Here is a 19,529-nt window from a genome sequence, read left to right on the forward strand (position 1 = left end):
GTCCTGCCGAGAGACTTGTGTGGCAAGAGGCAGGTAGGAGACACTGGCATCTGCATTCCTCTGTAACGAGTGCTTCACTCACTCAACACCATGGTCATACATACATGTACGTGCACACAGAATAATACACAACAGTGTGAGGTTTCCCAACTCATAGTTTTAAACCTTTTTTGGCATAATTCATTGCAGTCAATTCTTCACTCTCCAGGAAGTAAGTTGTCTTCTCATCACTCTTAATGCCATATGCTTTATTGTTTGATATCACTGACTCACGAAATCGTAGTGACATGATTGCAAACAAACCATACCACGGGCAGGATTTGAACCCACGGTCAGAGAGTCTCAAAACTCCAGACTGTCGCGTTAGCTGGTCCAGTGGCTAATGCGACGGTCTGGAGTTTTGAGACTCTCTGACCGTGGGTTCAAATCCCGCCCGTGGTATGGTTTGTTTGATATCTTCCTTAGAAAATTTCACTCGGGTCTTCTCTAAATTCAGAAATCCTTGAAGAGTAACTCTTGAAACAGAGGAAACAAGTAAAAAAAAAATACTGTATATGTTTTCTTGTCATAGCAGGTTGGTCATACAGTTGAAGAGGCAGCTACTAGCCTTCAGATCAAGGTGGAAAAATTGCTGCTCTCAGACCAGGATCTTCATGAAATGGCAAAGAGAGGTATGTTACAAAGTATAGTTAACCCTCCATTTAATGGACTTTGGACTTCGCAACAAAATCTACTGTGTTATTTAGTAGACTTGGAGACAGTAAAGTCCTTTGGTTGCAGAATTGTTTATTATTATTACAATCACATCAAAATCAATCTTTTCTCTATCCACCACAACTGCTATTACTGATCACCTGCTTCCCCAATTAGTCCATTAAATAGAGGGTTTACTGTATAGAAAGGCATGTTAAAAGGTATACATGCTCTTCATACATGTCTAAAATGAATGTATTTAGTAAAAAAATTAGAGAATTTTATTTTTATTTCAACTACTGAAACTGGACTGAGAGAAGCAAAGGTACAGCCACCACGATTGTTGGGGAGCCTTAGAAGTAAAAGGAGGAAGTAAATACAAAATATGAATTATGAACCGGCAGAAATACAGTAGATGGAGACACGAAAGGTGGTGGACTGCTGTATAAAACATTGAAAAATATGAGGTTTACTTAGTTTCCTCACTTACCCTCATTATGTCCTATCAGATGCCAACATAGATGTAAAAATTTAGTAGAATTCTTTCCTTTCAACAAACTGGCTATATCCCACCAAAGTAGGATGGCCCAAAATAATGTATACAGGAGAAGGGGTTACTAGCCCCTTGCTCCTGGCATTTTAGTTGCCTCTTATGACACGCATGGCTTATGGAGGAAGAATTCTGTTCCACTTCTCCATGGAGATTAGTAGAATTAGATAAGTTAGATTAATAAAACTGTAATGTTTAGAAATGAACAGCATGACCGTACCCTTCACATAAAATGTATAAGTGAATAACAAAAAAGGCACAATACCGTGACTGGAACGATACACAAATAACCCGCACATAGAAGAGAGGAGCTTACGACGACGTTTCTGTCCGACTTGGACCATTTACGACCTCAAACCTTCGGTGTCGCTATGGGCTCTCCTCTCTCTCCTGTCCTTGCTAATCTTTACATGGAATACTTCGAGACTGTTCTTCTTCCTACCATCGATGTGCAACCTTCACTCTGGCTCCGCTATGTGGATGACATCTTTGCTCTGTGGCCTCATGACTCCAATCTCTTCCAACCTTTTCTTGAAGCTCTTAATAATCTTGCCCCTTCCATTAAGTTTAAAGCTGAATGGGAATCTAATTCTTTGCTTCCTTTCCTTGATGTCCATGCCCACCGCTCAGATACAGGTTTTTCCTTTTCCATTTACCGAAAACCTATGCACAGTGGCATGTACATTCACTACTTTTCCTATCATGCTTCCCCTGTCAAGAAAAGTGTTCTTCTCTCCCTCTTTCTCTGTGCCCTCCGCATCTGTGATCCTCAGTTCCTTCCAGCAGAAAATTCCACTCTTCATAATTTGTTTTCCCGTCTTGGCTACCCTTCCCATTTCATAGACTCTGCCTTCTCATGAGTTAAACGTAATTTCTTCTCTCCCAAACACTCTACTCCTGGGAACTCTTCTGTCCTCTGCCTTCCCTACATTTCCAGTCTTTCTAATCTCAACAATTCTCTCCGCCCTTAGACATCAAGCTTACTTTCCACCAGACTAACACTCTTCGCACTAATTTCGTTCATACCTCTCCTCCCTCTACAGATGTTCCTGGTGTCTACTCTATTTCTTGCTCCTCCTGTCCTCTTCAATACTTTGGAGAAACTGGCCGATCTCTTTCTGACAGACTTAGGGAGCACAAAAATAGTGTTAGGCTTGCCGACACTAACAATGCTCTTTTCTGTCACGTCAGAGATCACAGCCATCCTATAGACTGGTCTTCTGCTAAAACTGTCTTCCCTACTTCCAACTTTAACAGTCGCCATCTTGTTGAATCCTCTCTAATACACAACTTTCCTTGTATGAATCTTAGTCCTGGCTTCGTCTCTGTAGATGCCTTCCTCTCCCACTACATTGTAAAATGCTCCAAACTTCAGAACACCCGTGACTTAACCTGATTCCTCATTTTTTCTTCTTCTCCCTCTTCCCCTTTCCTCTTTCCTTTTTTTGTCTTTCTTCTGTCGCGTGTTTCTGTTCCTTCATTATTTATTTCATCACTTTCCCTTCCCCCACCTCTGTGCACTTGCTCTCCCTCTGTGGGCACCTAGCTCCCTTGCAGTGCTCCCCTGTCTTTATATTTGACTGGCTCCTCCTCCTTAGTTCCCTACTACTGCTGCTGCTGCTGCTGCTGCTGCTGCTGCTGCTGCTGCTGCTGCTGCTGCTGCTGCTGCTGCTGCTGCTGCCGCTGCCGCTGCCACTGCCGCTGCCGCTGCTGCTGCCGCCCTCTACCTCTACCTCTTCCTGCCTATATATAGCCGTCCTGCTCCACTTCTGGTTAGTGTGACTTTGTAAATGGTCCAAGTCGGACTGAAACGTCGTCGTAAGCTTCTCTCTTCTATGTGCGGGTTATTTGTGTGTGTATAAGTGACTCATCTTTCAGCTCTTTTTCATTACACAAATAACCCACACATAGGAGAGAGAAGCTTATGTCAGACTGAAACATTGTCACAAGTTTCTCTCTCTCTGTGCAGGTTATTTGTGCATTGTTCCAGTCACGGTATTGTGCCTTTTTGTTCTTTACTCTTTCGTTGTCCCCAAAAAACTTTTATACTGTATATAGATGTGTAAAAAACACTGGGAGCCAGAACAGAAAAAGAAAACATAAATTTTTAATGTATGGAATAACAGTACTTCACTGTATTTTCATTAACATTTTTATGCAGGTAGTGCATGTGAATATAGAACATTGCCTATTGTTTCTTTATTCTGGTATCACTGTTCAAGAAAGTCCTGGTGAAATAACAGCTTCATGCTTTCATTTTCAAAACTTTAATGCAGTATTGAATGGATTTATATCTTGGTTATATTTTTAAGATAGGATGTTTTTGAGCTGCTACTGTGTCATCCTAATTTATAATCACTTAATATTTTTAATTTAATTTATTTACCTTTCAGCATACATCTCATTTGTTCGATCATATGCATCTTACCCTAAGGAAGTACGAGAAATGTTTAGCTTCAAGGCCTTGCATCTCGGTCATTATGCCAAAAGTATGGGATTAAGAGATGCTCCAAGTGCCCTTGGAGCCTCAGCAGCATTCAAAGCAAAGAAAGAAATTAAAGAAAAGCACGAAAGAAAAGAAAAGCGAAGGTAATGTGATGCTAATTGATGTCTGCTTAACTTTAACTGATTATGATAGTATAAAACAGTTAAATTATATCTCTTCCATAGTTATAGTGTTGCATTAATTTTAGTATAGCAGCTTGAATTTGTTTGAATTAAAAATTTATTTATAATAGTTTTACGCATATGTCAGTATTTCATATTTTCTCCTGTGTTGTTACTGTCATAATTTGCTTTTACATCTGTAGGTGTTCTTGGTAGAAATATCTTCTTGGACTGGAGAGCGTTTGTATTACAGTGGATGATCATAGTTCATGTGGGTTATGCCCTGGTAAACTGCACTACTGGTGGTTTCTGCAGCTTATGGACTGAAAAATATATGGGAAAAATAGGGTTGCATTATGATCTGTTAAATACTTGAACTTTAGTGAGGCTCAGACAGTGAAAACAAAGAGTATATTATCCAAAATATGGTTACGTTAATACTGTATATTATTTATCTACCTTAAAGTTGAGTTCAGGATGCTTATTGCCTTGGAGTAGAGAGGGCAACTGTGGCCCTACTAGGCTGATGTTGAAGGTTTGGCTCTTGTGATATTGAAGGTTGGGGTTTGTATAATGTTGATACAGCTTCGTCAGTGGAGTGCCTTAAGATGAATCATGATCCTTTTCAATAAATAAGTCTGCAGCTACACCATCACTATGCTGTGACTGAGGTATCTTTTGTAGTCAACATCACTCCTTCAGGCTCAGGTTTTTCATCTTTGTTGTTGTCTGTTCACTGCAGCTGGGAATGTTATACCTGCAGCATTTCCTCTTCAATTGGTTCTTCATATTCTTTCAAAAACTCATTGATGCTATCTGGCTGACTATCTTGAAATCTCTCACCTGGCACACTCCTTGCCAGCTCAACAATTTTCTGAACTTTACTTCCCAGTGATGGAAAAAAAAAAAATATTATTCACCACACTAAGCCATATTTTTCTCCAATCAAAATTTATTGTTGATCTTGGTACATGATCCCATGCTCTTTTTTACATAGGGGAATGCATCTGCCATGTTAACCCTTTGGGGGTTTCGGACGTACTAGTACGTCTTACGACCCCGAGTTTTTGACGTACTGGTAAGCCTAAATTCTACCGCCCTCAAATCTAGTGAGAGAAAGCTGGTAGGCCTACATATGAAAGAATGGGTCTATGTGGTCAGTGTGCGCAGTATAAAAAAAATCCTGCAGCACACAGTGAGTAATGAGAGAAAAAAAAAAACTTTGACTGTGTTTTTGGATTAAAACAGCAACTTTGCACTGTATTTTCATATGGTATTTATTGTTGTATTCTAATTTTCTTGGTCTCATTTTATAGAATGGAAGACATATTACAGAAATTGAGATGATTTGGCTGGTTTTACAATGAAAAGTACCTTGAAATTGAGCTCAAAGTAGCAGAAATGTTCGATGTGACTAATGAACAGAGAACTTGTTATTTTTGTGCTAGGAATGTCTTTCTTGTTTATTCTGGACCCTATTCGGAAATTGGCATCTTTTGAAATTTGTGTGAAATTGGCAAAATTGCTAAATTCTGACCACTTTATTGGATAGTTGAAATTGGTAAATGGGTGGTTTCTTGTACTCATTCGATAGAAAAAATGAAGTTCTAGCAAAATAGTTATGATTTTTGTTGACTAGTACGCTGGAATTGGCCAAAAATAAGGCACAAAGTGGGCAAAATTGCCGATGCGTAAACATCGTCGAGACTGCTAACTTCGCGAGAGCATAATTCCATAAGTTTTCCATCAAATTTCATACTTTTGATGTCATTGTGATCGGGAAAAGATTCTCTATCTTTTCATTAGAAAAAATAATTTTTTTTTTTTTTAAATTTGGCCGACCCTGAGAACAAGTCTCTGAGAGGACCTGCCGACCCCCAAAGGGTTAAATTTGTGCCAAAACTGGCACCCCATTGTGTGTATTGTCCATTCCTGCCACTGGTTTATGCAACACACTGCATATGTAGTGGTACTTAAATGTTTTCATAACTCCTCAACCCAATGGCTGTATTAAAGATGTATTTGCAAGATTTTCAGGGACAGGTATATTCTCACTTTAGGAATAAAATGAATGATTGAACCACTCAGTGAGGAAGGCCTTTTCTAATTCAGCATTGATTATATTGTTTAGTTCATTTGAAAATGGATTTGAGATGAAGGTAGTTATTTTTTTAAGACACTGTTGTCTCTTACTGAGGCAGAGTGACCCATAAAAGAAGAAACACTTTCACCATCATTCATTCTTATCACTGTCTTGCCAGAGGCATGAAGATACTACAGTTCTGATGCCCCTCCTACCCCTCCTTCAGAATGTAGGCACTGTACTTCTTACCTCCAGGACTTGAGTCTGGTTAATTGGTTTCCATGAGTCCCTTCATAAGTGTTACTTTGTTCAAACTTCAACAATTTGTCAAGTCTCATAAACCATTAGTCTACACTCATTCCTATCTAACATGCTCACTCTTGCTTGCTGGATGTCCAAGTCCCTTGTACACAAAACTTCCTTTACCCCCCCTCCCTCCAACCTTTTTTTGGGTGACCCCTACCCTGCCTTTCTGCCACTACAGATATATCTTTCTTTCTTTCAACACACCGGCCGTATCCCACCAAGGCAGGGTGGCCCAAAAAGAAAAACGAAAGTTTCTCGTAAATTTAGTAATTTATACGGGAGAAGGGGTTACTAGCCCCTTCCTCCCGGCATTTTAGTCGCCTCTTACAATATGCATGACTTACGGAGGAAGAATTCTGTTCCACTTTCCCATGGAGATAAGAGGAAATAAACAAGAACAAGAACTAGAAAGAAAATAGAAGAATACCTAGAGGGGTATGTATATATATGCTTGTACATGTATGTGTAGTGTGACCTAAGTGCAAGTAGAAGTAACAAGACATACCTAAAATCTTGCATGTTTATGAGACAGACAAAAGACACCAGCAATCCTTTCTTTTCTTTCTTTCAACACACCGGCCATATCCCACCGAGGCAGGGTGGCCCAAAAGGAAAAACAAAAGTTTCTCCTTTTACATTTAGTAATATATACAGGAGAAGGGGTTACTAGCCCCTTGCTCCTGGCATTTTAGTCGCCTCTTACAACACGCATGGCTTACGGAGGAAGAATTCTGTTCCACTTCCCTATGGAGGCAAGAGGAAATAAACAAGAACAATAACTAGAAAGGAAATAGAAGAAAACCCAGAGGGGTGAGTATATATATGCTTGTACATGTATGTGTAGTGACCTAAGTGTAAGTAGAAGTAGCAAGACGTACCTGAAATCTTGCATGTGTATGAGACAGAAAAAAAAGACACCAGCAATCCTACCATCATGTAAAACAATTACAGGTTTTCATTGTACACTCACTTGGCAGGACGGTAGTACCTCCCTGGGCGGTTGCTGTTTACCAACCTACTACCTAGGACTACAGATATATATGCCCTCCAAATCATCCTGTTTTACTCCATCTTCTTTAAATGTCCAAACCACCTCAACAACCTCCCAGTCCTCTGGATTATACTGTCATTAACCTCTGCACCTCTTAATCTCCAGGCTACGGATTCTCTGCACAACATTTACACCACATGTTGCCCTCAGACACAACATCACTGCCTCCAACCTCCTCCTCACTGCAACATTCACACCCACATAAGAGTGTTAGTACCACTATCCTCTGATACATTACCCTTTTTGCCTCCATATTCCTTTCTCTCTGCAGATGCCTCAGTATACCACCCACCTTTTCTCTCTCATCGGTTTTATAGTTCACTTCATTTTTCATAGACTCATCTGCTGACAAGTCCACTCCCAAATATCTGAACATATATACTTTCTCCATACTCCTTCCTTCCAGTTTGATACCAGTCTTCCATTGTGGAAATCATTAGTTACCCTTATCACCTTGGTCTTTCCTATGTTCACTGTAAATTTTGTTCTTTTACATACCCTCCCAAATTCATCCACCAACTTTTGTAACTTATCTTCAGAATCTCCCAAAAGCACAGTGTCGTCTGCAAAAATCAGCTATGGCAACTCCCACTTTGTATTATATTCCAAATGTTTTAATCCGTATTAGATTCCACATATTTTAAACCCATATGTCTCCTCAAATTCTTTCTCCGAAAGCCATGGGTATTATAAGAAGCAACTAAAATGCCAGGAGCAAGGGGCTAGTAATCCCTTCTCCTGTATATATTACTAAATTTAAAAAGAAACTTTTGTTTTTCTTTTTGGGTCACCCTGCCTTGGTGTAATATGGCCGGTTTGTTGAAGACCTCCCCTCATCACCCTAGCATTCACTTCTTTTACAACCCCATCTGTAAATATGTTAAACAACTATGGTGACATCATGCAACCCTGTTCAAGGCCTACTTTTACTGGTAAACACTCCCCCTCTCTTCTACATACCCTAACCTAAGCCTCACTATCCTCATAAAAACTCTTAATTGCTGCCAGTAACCTACCACCAATTCCATGCACTAGCAACATCTGCCACACTGCTCCCCAATCTGCCCTATCATGTGCCTTTTCAAAATCCATGAATGTAACAGAAAGTTCCTTACCTTTATTTAAATATTTTTCACTTACATGCTTCAATGTAAACATGTGGTCTACGCACCCCCTACCCTTCCTTAAACCTCCTTGTTCATCTGCAGTCCTGCTCTCCATCTTACCGTTAATTCTTTCATTACTACTCTACCATACACTTTACCTGGTATACTCAGTGGGCCTTTTTTTTTTTTTTTCAACAAACCGGCCGTATCCCACCAAGGCAGGGTGGCCCAAAAAGAAAAACGAAAGTTTCTCTTTTTAAATTTAGTAATTTATACAGAAGGGCTTACTAGGCCCTTGGTCCCGGCATTTTAGTCACTTCTTACAACACGCATGGCTTACGGAGGAAGAATTCTGTTCCACTTCCCCATGGAGATAAATGGTAATAAACAAGAACAAGAACTAGAAGGAAAATAGAAGAAAACCCAGAGGGGTGTGTATATATATGCTTGTACATGTATGTGTAGTGTGACCTAAGTAGAAGTAGCAAGACCTACCTGAAATTTTGCATGTTTAAGAGACAGAAAAAAGACACCAGCAATCCTACCATCATGTAAAACAATTGCAGGATTCCGTTTTACACTCACTTGGCAGGACGGTAGTACCTCCCTGGGCGGTTGCTGTCTACCAACCTACTACCTACACTCAGTGGGCTTCTTCCTATGTAATTTTTACAATCTTTTGTTCCCCTTTCCTTTACACAAAGGAACTATGCATGCTCTCTGCTATTCCTTAGGTACCTTCCTCTCATACAAAAGTACCAACCACTCCAAAACTATGTCCCCACCTGCTTTTATCATGTCTTGATACAATCAATCCCAGCTGCTTTACCATCTGTTATTTTACCCACTGCCTCATGCACCTCCCCACTCTCCCAGATTTGCAAATTTGAGACAAGCCACTCAAGTAATTTCTAGGTATGTATTAATATGTATGTCTCTTCTCTACTCCTGTGAGTATATATTTAGGACTTTGAGGCATTCCCAGTAATGTAAATGCTTTATTGGTTCTATGTGGGCCATAAATGAGAAAGCACATGCAATTTTAAAAGTTTTGCCATTGGTACTATTTTCCCCATTTTGAAAATTCTCATCATCCACCTTGTCATCTTTATGGCTGTTATGACATTTTTCATATTTTGTTTTTTGAGGGAACAGTCAGCTGCCATAAATACTCCCAGGTCTTTCCCATGTCTCTGTCATTCTATTTTATGATTCTCTTGGGTTTTGTATACAGTGTCCCCTTTGAGTGCTCCATTCTTTCCATATTTTAAGTATTATGATACAAATCTTTCTACACTTCCTCTTCCTTGTGTCTTACATTCATTATATTTTATTTTTTCTATGCTTCATTTTTTATCCTTTCCCATTGTTATTTATAACTTCCTCTTTTGGTATTAATTACCAGCTTCAACTCTATTATTAGTATTAACCCTTTGAGGGTTGGTCCCTTAGTACTATGGCATTGAAGCCTAGGCTGGTCCCGTAGTTTTATGCCATGAACTCAGCTCACTCAGATAAGCTGTGAGTGGTAAATTTGGACCTAGATATGAGAGAATGGGTCTGTATGGTAAGTATGCACCATATAAAAAAATTCCTGCAGCAAGCAGTGTATAATGAGGAAAAAAAGACTGCGACTGTGTTTGTGGTTTAAAACAGCAACTTTGCAGTGTATTTTCATATGGTTTTTATTGTTGTATTCTTGGTTCTTGGTGTCATATGATAGAATGGAAGATATATTACAGAAATACAGATGATTTTGATTGGTTTCAAAAGTGGAAATGTTCGATATTCCAGAATACACAAATTATATCACTTGTTCAATACACATACAGCTTGTCAGTGTAATAATGTGTTCACAAATGCATTGGCATTATTTATGCAATTTTTATAATAATGCAGTAGTCTGCATAAAAGTAAATCTTTTATTTTTTTGTGTGAATAAAAATTCAAATTGGAAAGCAAGTGTAATATAGGAGAGGCCTGAGAACATGACTAACAAACAGAGGAAATGTTTTAGTGCCAGGAATGTCTACAGTATTTATTCTTGACCCTATTTTGAAATTGACAGTTTTTGAATTTTGTGTGAAATTGACCAATTACCGATTTCTGATCACTTCATTGGGTAGCTGAATTAAGTAAATGGGTTGTTTTCTTTTACTCATTCAATAGAATAGAAGGAATACTTGTGAAATAGCTATGAGTTTGGTCGACTGGAATACTGGAATTGGCTGAAAATAGGGCTCAGATTGGATGAAATTGCCGATGCATAAATATTTCCCAGACTGCTGACTTTGTGAGAGAGTAATTGCATAAGTTTTTCATTAAATTTCATACTTTTGGTTTCATTACCTTCGGAAAAACATTCTCTTATCATTTTATAAGAATTTTTTTTTTTAATTCTTCATCCCTGAGAGCAGGTTTCAGATCAAGGGTTTCGACCCTTATGTGGCTAATTACCAGCTTCAGCTCTTTATTATTAGTATCAGTTACAAGCTTCAAATCTTCATTATCAGTACAGCCTCTCCTCACTTAGCGACGTACTCGTTTACCGACAACTCAGACTTAGGACGAGCTCTCTGACCAGTATGCATACCTAAATAATGTATATTAGAGCTGATTTCCTCTATTCTCTTTATCACAATATACAGTACACTACTATATAAATATTTAAAAATATACCAGAAATGTGATAAATGGTGCAAAGGTGACATTAAAACAATATCAAAGATGGTTGACACAAACCCATAACCATGATAGTATGCTCCTCACTTAACGACAAATTCATTTACTGACGTGGTCTTAGGAACGGAACTCCATCGTTAAGTGAGGAGAGGCTGTATTACTTACCAGCTTCAACTCTTCATTATCAGTATTACTAACCAGCTTCAACTCTTCATTATCAGTATTACTAACCAGCTTCAACTCTTCATTATCAGTATTACTAACCAGCTTCAACTCTTCATTATCAGTATTACTAACCAGCTTCAACTCTTCATTATCAGTATTACCAACCAGCTTCAACTCTTCATTATCAGTATTACTAACCAGCTTCAACTCTTCATTATCAGTATTACTAACCAGCTTCAACTCTTCATTATCAGTATTACTAACCAGCTTCAACTCTTCATTATCAGTATTACCAACCAGCTTCAACTCTTCATTATCAGTATTACTAACCAGCTTCAACTCTTCATTATCAGTACAGTGGACCCTCGCCCAACGATATTAATCCATTTCTGAGAGCTCAACGTTAGGCGAAATTATCGTTAGCCGAATTAATTTTCCCCATAAGAAATAATGGAAATCAAATTGATCCGTTCCTGACACCCCAAAATATGAAAAAAAAAATTTTACCACATGAAATATTAATTTTAATACACACAAACTGAAGAAGACATGCACAGTTACATGACACTTACCTTTATTGAAGATCTGGTGATGATTGATGGGATGGGAGGAGGGGAGAGTGTGGATGGTGTTAATGTTTAGAAGGGGAATCCCCTTCCATTAGGACTTGAGGTGTCAAGTCCTTTTCCAGGGTTACTTCCCTTCTTCTTTTAATGCCACTAGGACCAGCTTCAGAGTCACTGGACCTCTGTCGCACAACTTATCTGTCCATAGAGGCCTGTACCTCCCGTTCCTTTATGACATTTCAAAAGTGTTTCACAACATTGTCAGTGTAATAGTCACCAGCACGGCTTGCAATAGCTGTGTGAGGGTGATTTTCATCAAAAAAGGTTTGTACTTTAAGCCACATTGCACACATTTCCTTAATCTTTGAAGTAGGCAACTTCCTCAATTTCTCTATCCCCTCCTCTGGAGCAGTTTCCTCAGGTCTGGCCTCTTGCTGTTGAAAATGATCTACCAGCTCATCAGTGGTTAGTTCATCATTGTCCTCCTCCACCAACTCTTCCACATCCTCCCCACTAACCTCCAACCCCAAGGACTTCCCCAATGCCACAATTGATTCCACAACTGGCATAGGCTTCTCAGGGTTAGCCTCAAATCCTTCAAAATCTCTTTTGTCTACACATTCTGGCCACAGTTTCTTCCAAGCAGAGTTCAAGGTCCTCTTAGTCACTTCCTCCCAAGCCTTACCTATAATGTTTACACAATTGAGAATGCTACAGTGATCTCTCCAAAACTCTCTTAGTCAATTGAGTTTCTGAGGTCACTACAAAGCACTTCAAACATAGCTTTTGTGTAGAGTTTTTTGAAGTTTGCAATGACCTGCTGGTCCATGGGCTGCAGGAGAGGAGTGGTATTAGAAGGCAAAAACTTGACCTTAATGAAGCTCATTTCTGCAGAAAGTCACTCTGCCATGTCTGAAGGATAACCAGGAGCATTGTCTAATACCAGGAGGCACTTAAGGTCCAATTTATTTTCCAGGAGGTAATTTTTCAGTGGGGGCAAATGCATGGTGTAACCAGTCATAAAAAAAGTCCCTAGTGACCCATGCCTTACTGTTTGCCCTCCACAGCACACACAAATTAGCCTTGAGGACATTGTTTTTCCTGAACACTCTGGGAGTTTCAGAGTGATTCACCAATAAAGGCTTCACTTTGCAATCACCACTAGCATTAGCACACATCAACAGAGTAAGCCTGTCTTTCATAGGCTTATGTCCTGGGAGTGCCTTTTCCTCCTGAGTAATGTAGGTCCTGCTTGGCATTTTCTTCCAAAACAGGCCTGTTTTGTCACAATTAAACACTTGTTCAGGTTTCAGTCCTTCACTGTCTATGTACTCCTTGAATTCCTGCATATATTTTTCAGCTGCTTTGTGGTCCGAGCTGGCAGTCTCACCATGCCTTATCACACTATGTATGCCACTACGATTCTTAAATCTCTCAAACCAACCTTTGCTGGCCTTAAATTCACTCACATCACCATTAGTTGCAGGCATTTTTCTAATTAAATCGTCATGCAACTTCCTAGCCTTTTCACATATGATCGCTAGAGAGATGCTATCTCCTGCTATCTGTTTTTCGTTTATCCACACCAATAACAGTCTCTCAACACCTTCTATCACTTGTGATCTCTGTTTCGAAAACAAAGTTGCACCTTTGGCAAGAACAGCTTCCTTGATTGCCGTTTTCTTGGCCACAATAGTAGTGATGGTTGATTGGGGTTTTGTGTACAACCTGGCCAGCTCGAAGACACGCACTCCACTTTCATACTTAGCAATGATCTCTTTCTTCATATCCATAGTAATTCTCACCGTTTTTTCTGTAGGGTTGGCACTAGAAGCTTTCTTGGGGCCCATGGTGACTTATTTTGCAGGTGCATCACTAAAAAGGCTGTGATAATATGAAATGTTCCGATTGTATGCTTGGATGCGACCGCTGTGGCTGGCTTGTAAACACTGGCACCCACGGAACAAGTGAGGCGGGCTCAGGCCGCACATGGACGAGTCTCGAACAAATAGCGTTGAGTGAGTTTTTTAGTGCTAGCCGAGGCAAAATTTTGGCGTTAAAGTGTATCACTAGGTGGATTTAACGTTATGTGATGCCATTGTTAGGCGAGGGTCCACTGTATTACTTACAAGCTTTAACTCCTCATTATCAGTATTAAGAACATAAGAACATAAGAAAGAAGGAACACTGCAACAGGCCTACTGACCCATGCGGAGCAGGTCCATGTCCCTCCCCGGATTAGACCAATGACCCCCCATCCTCCCCGTATTAGCCCTATGACCCACCCAGTCTGGTCATCTCCACTCAAGGATGGAGCACTGCACCAGACCCAGCAGCAGAAGCTAGTCAGGTCCAACTCACACCCACTCATGTATTTATCTAACCTATTTTTAAAACTACACAATGTTTTAGCCTGAATAACTGTACTCGGGAGTTTGTTCCACTCATCCATAACTCTATTACCAAACCAGTGCTTTCCTATATCCTTCCTGAATCTGAATTTTTCCAACTTGAAACCATTGCTGCGAGTCCTGTCTTGGCTGGAAATTTTCAGTACGCTATTTACATCCCCTTTATTTATTCCTGTTTTCCATTTATACACCTCGATCATATCCCCCTAATGCTATGCCTTTTGAGAGAGTGCATATTCAGGGCCCTCAGTCTATCCTCATAGGGAAGATTTCTGAGACATGGGATCATCTTTGTCATCCTCCTCTGTATGTTTTCCAGAGCATTTATATCCATTCTGTAATACGGTGACCAGAACTGAGCAGCATAGTCTAAATGAGGCCTAACCAAGGATATATAGAGTTGAAGAACAACCTGAGGACTTCTATTATTTATACTTCTAGATATGAAGCCAAGAATTCTGTTAGCTTTATTGTGAACACTAATGCACTGTTGTCTTGGTTTTAGATTACTGCTAACCAGAACTCCTAAATCCTTTTCGCAATCAGTAGTATTAAGATCTACATGATTTAATTTATATGTGGCATGGTTATTTACCTGTCCAACATTTAGAACTTTGCATTTGTCAATATTAAACTGCATCTGCCACTTCTCCGACCATTGCATCAGTCTATTCAAATCATCCTGGAGTGCTCTAGTGTCCTCATTAGAATAAATTGGATGGCCTATTTTGGCATCATCAGCAAATTTGCTTATGTCGCTATTTATTCCCTCATCTATGTCGTTTATGTAAATTGTGAACAGCAACGGGCCCAACACTGACCCCTGAGGAACACCGCTTGTGACGTGCCCCCATTCTGATTTCTCCCCATTTATGCAGAGTTTCTGCTGCCTATTTGTCAGCCATGCCTCTACCCAGGAAAAAAATTTCTCCTATTCAGTGTGCCTTAAGTTTCCTCAATAGCCTCTGGTGTGGAACTCTATCAAAAGCCTTACTGAAGTCCATATACACAATATCATATTCATTTTGGTGTGTTGCATGAATTTAAATTATTTTTTTTTTTGTATTTTTACAGGAAAATTCAGGTAATGAACCAAAGAAGTGGAAAGCTGCCTAAAACAGCCAGCATCTCTGAATTCGACAGTGGTCTGGAAGGTATTCCCAAGATTCGGAAGAAGAAAATTAAAGAAAGGAGATGATATATGTATATAGAATTTTCCAAGCAGGTACCAAGGTATTAGGCAGCAGTGAGAGTAGCTGTTTATATTATTCCCCATCTTTTTTCTCCACTACACTTTGAAAAAGTGAGGAGGTTTGAGTGTGAGATATATTACCTTATCTATTTAACCATTATTACCTTATCTATTTAACCTAATCTATTTAACTATCTTTTTTTTTTATATATAATTTGACAAATCCTTAATATCAGCAGGTTTAATTATGTGTATTTTTTTCAACACCCTGGCCATCTCCCACAAAGGCAGGGTTACCAGAAACAGAAGAAACAAAAGCTTTTCTTCTTTTTACATTTAGTAATTTATACAGAAGTGGTTACTAGCACCTTGCTTCTGGCATTTTAGTCACCTCTTATGACATGCATCGCTTATGGAGGAAGAATTCTTCTCCACTTTCCTATGGATATAAATATATAGATGGATAGATATATGTATATATTTATATTTTTATATATTTATACTTTTATATATATATACACAGTAGGGATCCCCATATTCACAGGTGATACTTTACAAGAATTAACGTGGATATCCGAAACCATGGATAGTGGCGAACTCTACATACAAGTTTTTTAGTTTACATACATACCTATGATAGTTTAATTGATAAATTGTGTGCAATAAGTTGAGAATCAACACTTTTTAACTGATGGGAAGCACTTTGTGGCTTCTCTTGGGCTTTGAAGAACTGTCATCACTACTTTTGTGCTTTGTTATCATTATTAAGCAAAATTAAGGCTGATTTTCGGGTCATGGTGAACCCTGAATAACTGAAACCACGGAAACCGAACCTGTGGATATGGGGGTCCTACTGTATATATTCTTATTCTTTCAACAAAATGGCCATATCTCACCAAAGCAGGAAGGCCCAATAAAGAAAAATCATCATTATTTAGGAATGTACTATTAGAATATAATTTTCATTATGAATGCCATACCATATTTTCCTTTATACATTATTTTCTTCATATTGCATTTGTAAGTACTGATCATAAATTTATTAATCATTTCATATACTGTGTTCTTTAGCAGAAATTGGGAACAAATAAACATTGTAAATAAAACAGCAAATCTAATTTACAGTGTACATCATACAAGGAATTTCAGGATATGAAGTCACTGGTGACAGTTACCTTAATAATCATAGTGTAAAAATGTATTCAGCAGTAAATTCACTTCTTTCTTTCTTTCAACACACCAGCCGTATCCCACCGAGGTGGGGTGGCCCAAAAGGAAAAACGAAAATTTCTCCATTTACATTTAGTAATATATACAGAGGGCTGAGGAAGGGTTGTTGAGGTGGTTCGGACATGTAGAGAGAATGGAGCGAAACAGAATGACTTCAAGAGTGTATCAGTCTGTAGTGGAAGGAAGGCGGGGTAGGGGTCGGCCTAGGAAGGGTTGGAGGGAGGGGGTAAAGGAGGTTTTGTGTGCGAGGGGCTTGGACTTCCAGCAGGCATGCGTGAGCGTGTTTGATAGGAGTGAATGGAGACAAATGGTTTTTAATACTTGACGTGCTGTTGGAGTGTGAGCAAAGTAACATTTATGAAGGGATTCAGGGAAACCGGCAGGCCGGACTTGAGTCCTGGAGATGGGAAGTACAGTGCCTGCACTCTGAAGGAGGGGTGTTAATGTTGCAGTTTAAAAACTGTAGTGTAAAGCACCCTTCTGGCAAGACAGTGATGGAGCGAATGATGGTGAAAGTTTTTCTTTTTCGGGCCACCCTGCCTTGGTGGGAATCGGCCAGTGTGATAATAAAAAAAAAAATACAGGAGAAGGGGTTACTAGCCCCTTGCTCCTGGCATTTTAGTTGCCTCTTACAACACACATGGCTTACGGAGAAAGAATTCTGTTCCACTTTCCCATGGAGATAAGAGGAAATAAACAAGAACAAGAACTAGAAAGAAAATAGAAGAAAACCCAGAGGGTTGTGTATATATATGCTTGTACATGTATGTGTAGTGTGACCTAAGTGTAAGTAGAAGTAGCAAGACGTACCTGAAACCTTGCATGTTCATGAGACAGAATAATGGACACCAGCAATCCTACCATCATGTAAAACAATTGCAGGCTTTCGTTTTACACTCACTTGGCAGGATGGTAGTACCTCTCCGGGTGGTTGCTGTCTACCAACCTACTACCTAGAAGTAAATTTACTTATAATTAGTAAATCAGAATGCTTGCCTTGGTATTGGGAAAAGGATATAGTTGTTTAATTCAGAAGAATTGTGATGCTCTGTAATTGGCTTAGCATACAGTCTGGCCATGAACCCCTGACTGCTTCTTGACAAAAACCCTTGTATACTTGGTAATATGATGGTAGAATACACCAACAGTAGGTAAAATATAGTATGTGAGTTATGGCATTTTAAGGAAGACATTTTCCACTGGGGAGTTTATCAGTTTGTGAATTTGTATAGTCCTCGATGGACAAAACTTGATAAAGTGCCAAACTTGCAAATTGTGTGTTATTTATGTCCTTTATGCTCATGTTGGAAGTGAGGGGAAGGCAGGGCAACCACATACAGCCAGTGGCATTCGGAAAAACCACCATGACTCTGTGTTGCCCCTTGTCTACCCATGTTTTGAAACCAGTTTACTTTTATCCACATTGCTCACTTTTTTTTTTTTCAATATTTGGGACATAATTGCAATTTTTAGGTATAGTACAGGCATTAGTAAACTTTCTCAGCACAAATGAGGTCAAATGTAGTGCAATTTGGAAAGAATCTTTGCTTTGCTCTTTGACCTCTCACCTTGAATCATATCTGCTTCTTGACAATTTTTTTTTTATAGTGATTACTGCAGTTTGGAGGGATATGTTGTGTATCTTTATACGTATATGCTTCTAAACTGTTGTGTTCTGAGCACCTCTGCAAAAGCAGTGATTATGTGTGAGTGTGGTGAAAATGTTGAATGATGATGAAAGTATTTTCTTTTTGGGGATTTTCTTTCTTTTTGGGTCACCCTGCCTCGGTGGGAGACGGCCAACTTGTTGAAAAAAAAAAAATTACTGCCTTCTATGTTCTGACAATTTTTCTAAACATCATTCATGTTTAGTATGTCAGATATTGCCATATTGCCAGCAGGTATTGTAGAAAGATGCTTGGTGCAGCAGAAACCCTTATTATCAAGTCATACAAGGAGTGAAAGAAGTAGAAAAGATATGAATTAAGTCAGGTATTATCTCTGGTGATCTGAATTGGTGTTGTCACCTAAAAATTTCCTGCGCACCAAATTTCTTACTACTGTTGTTCATGTTGGATTTGGAGGCATTTCTTAGTTTCATACATCTAGTGTCTAGGTTTCTGTAAGATGCTCTTATGGTAACAACTGAAATCTTGACAAAGAATCTTGCTTGCCTCAGTGGTTATTTCATAGCTTGTCCTGCTTTGTACAAAGCACATGACCTGTGCATTCAGTAACATTACAAACAGTGAAAGCTAGTAGTCTACAGGTCTTAGTAATGTTTTCGGCAGACTGCTATGTCATCAAGATGACACAGCTGCATTTGAGCTTTTTCCTTGTTTCTATTGATTCTGATGCTTTCAGTCAAGAATGTCTAGGAAATTTTGAGATGGTAAGGAGAGTCAGTGATAATTTTGAACTCTTCAAAAAATGGGGAATGCAAATCTTAGGTGATCGTTTCTTTAATACTCTTTCCTTGAGTGTTACAATTAGAAGAGTAATAATTGAGATACATGTGTAAGGAGTTTGTAGTTATCATTGAGATTTAAAGACAGACTTGAGCGATAAACCCACTTTGTATTCTGTTCATGCTGGACAAGTATCTAGCAACTTCCTTAGATATTGCTCATTAAAGATGACTACAGAAACTTGCTTCTAAGATTCACAGGAATCTATAATATGTAACATACATCATACAGAAATGTGCAATCACAGGTTACTTCTTGTAAGTACTTGAGGATTTCTAGCCAACAGTTTCTTGAAGAAAAGTTTGAAAATATCATGGATTCTTTTTGTCACTTTAAAAGCAGAGCCAAGATGATTACTGAAAATGAAGACCCCAGTTGTAGATGTATCATCCTTTGACATGCCAGACTGCCTAAAACTT

General features: G+C 39.1%; 1 protein-coding gene across 1 annotated transcript in view; it reads left to right on the top strand.

Moving 5' to 3' along the window:
• Positions 1 to 16,672, top strand: part of LOC128688473 (ATP-dependent DNA helicase DDX31) — a 90,210-nt gene extending 73,538 nt beyond the window's left edge. Inside the window, exons 15-17 of the mRNA XM_070084751.1 lie at positions 572 to 671; positions 3,637 to 3,832; positions 15,295 to 16,672. Of these exons, the coding sequence (XP_069940852.1) occupies positions 572 to 671; positions 3,637 to 3,832; positions 15,295 to 15,418 (420 nt within the window). The 3' untranslated portion in view covers positions 15,419 to 16,672. The remainder of the gene's footprint in view (positions 1 to 571; positions 672 to 3,636; positions 3,833 to 15,294) is intronic.
• The last annotated feature ends 2,857 nt before the right edge of the window (positions 16,673 to 19,529 follow it).

This window comes from Cherax quadricarinatus, chromosome 13 (genome assembly GCF_038502225.1).
Source record: "Cherax quadricarinatus isolate ZL_2023a chromosome 13, ASM3850222v1, whole genome shotgun sequence".
NCBI lineage: Eukaryota > Metazoa > Arthropoda > Malacostraca > Decapoda > Parastacidae > Cherax > Cherax quadricarinatus.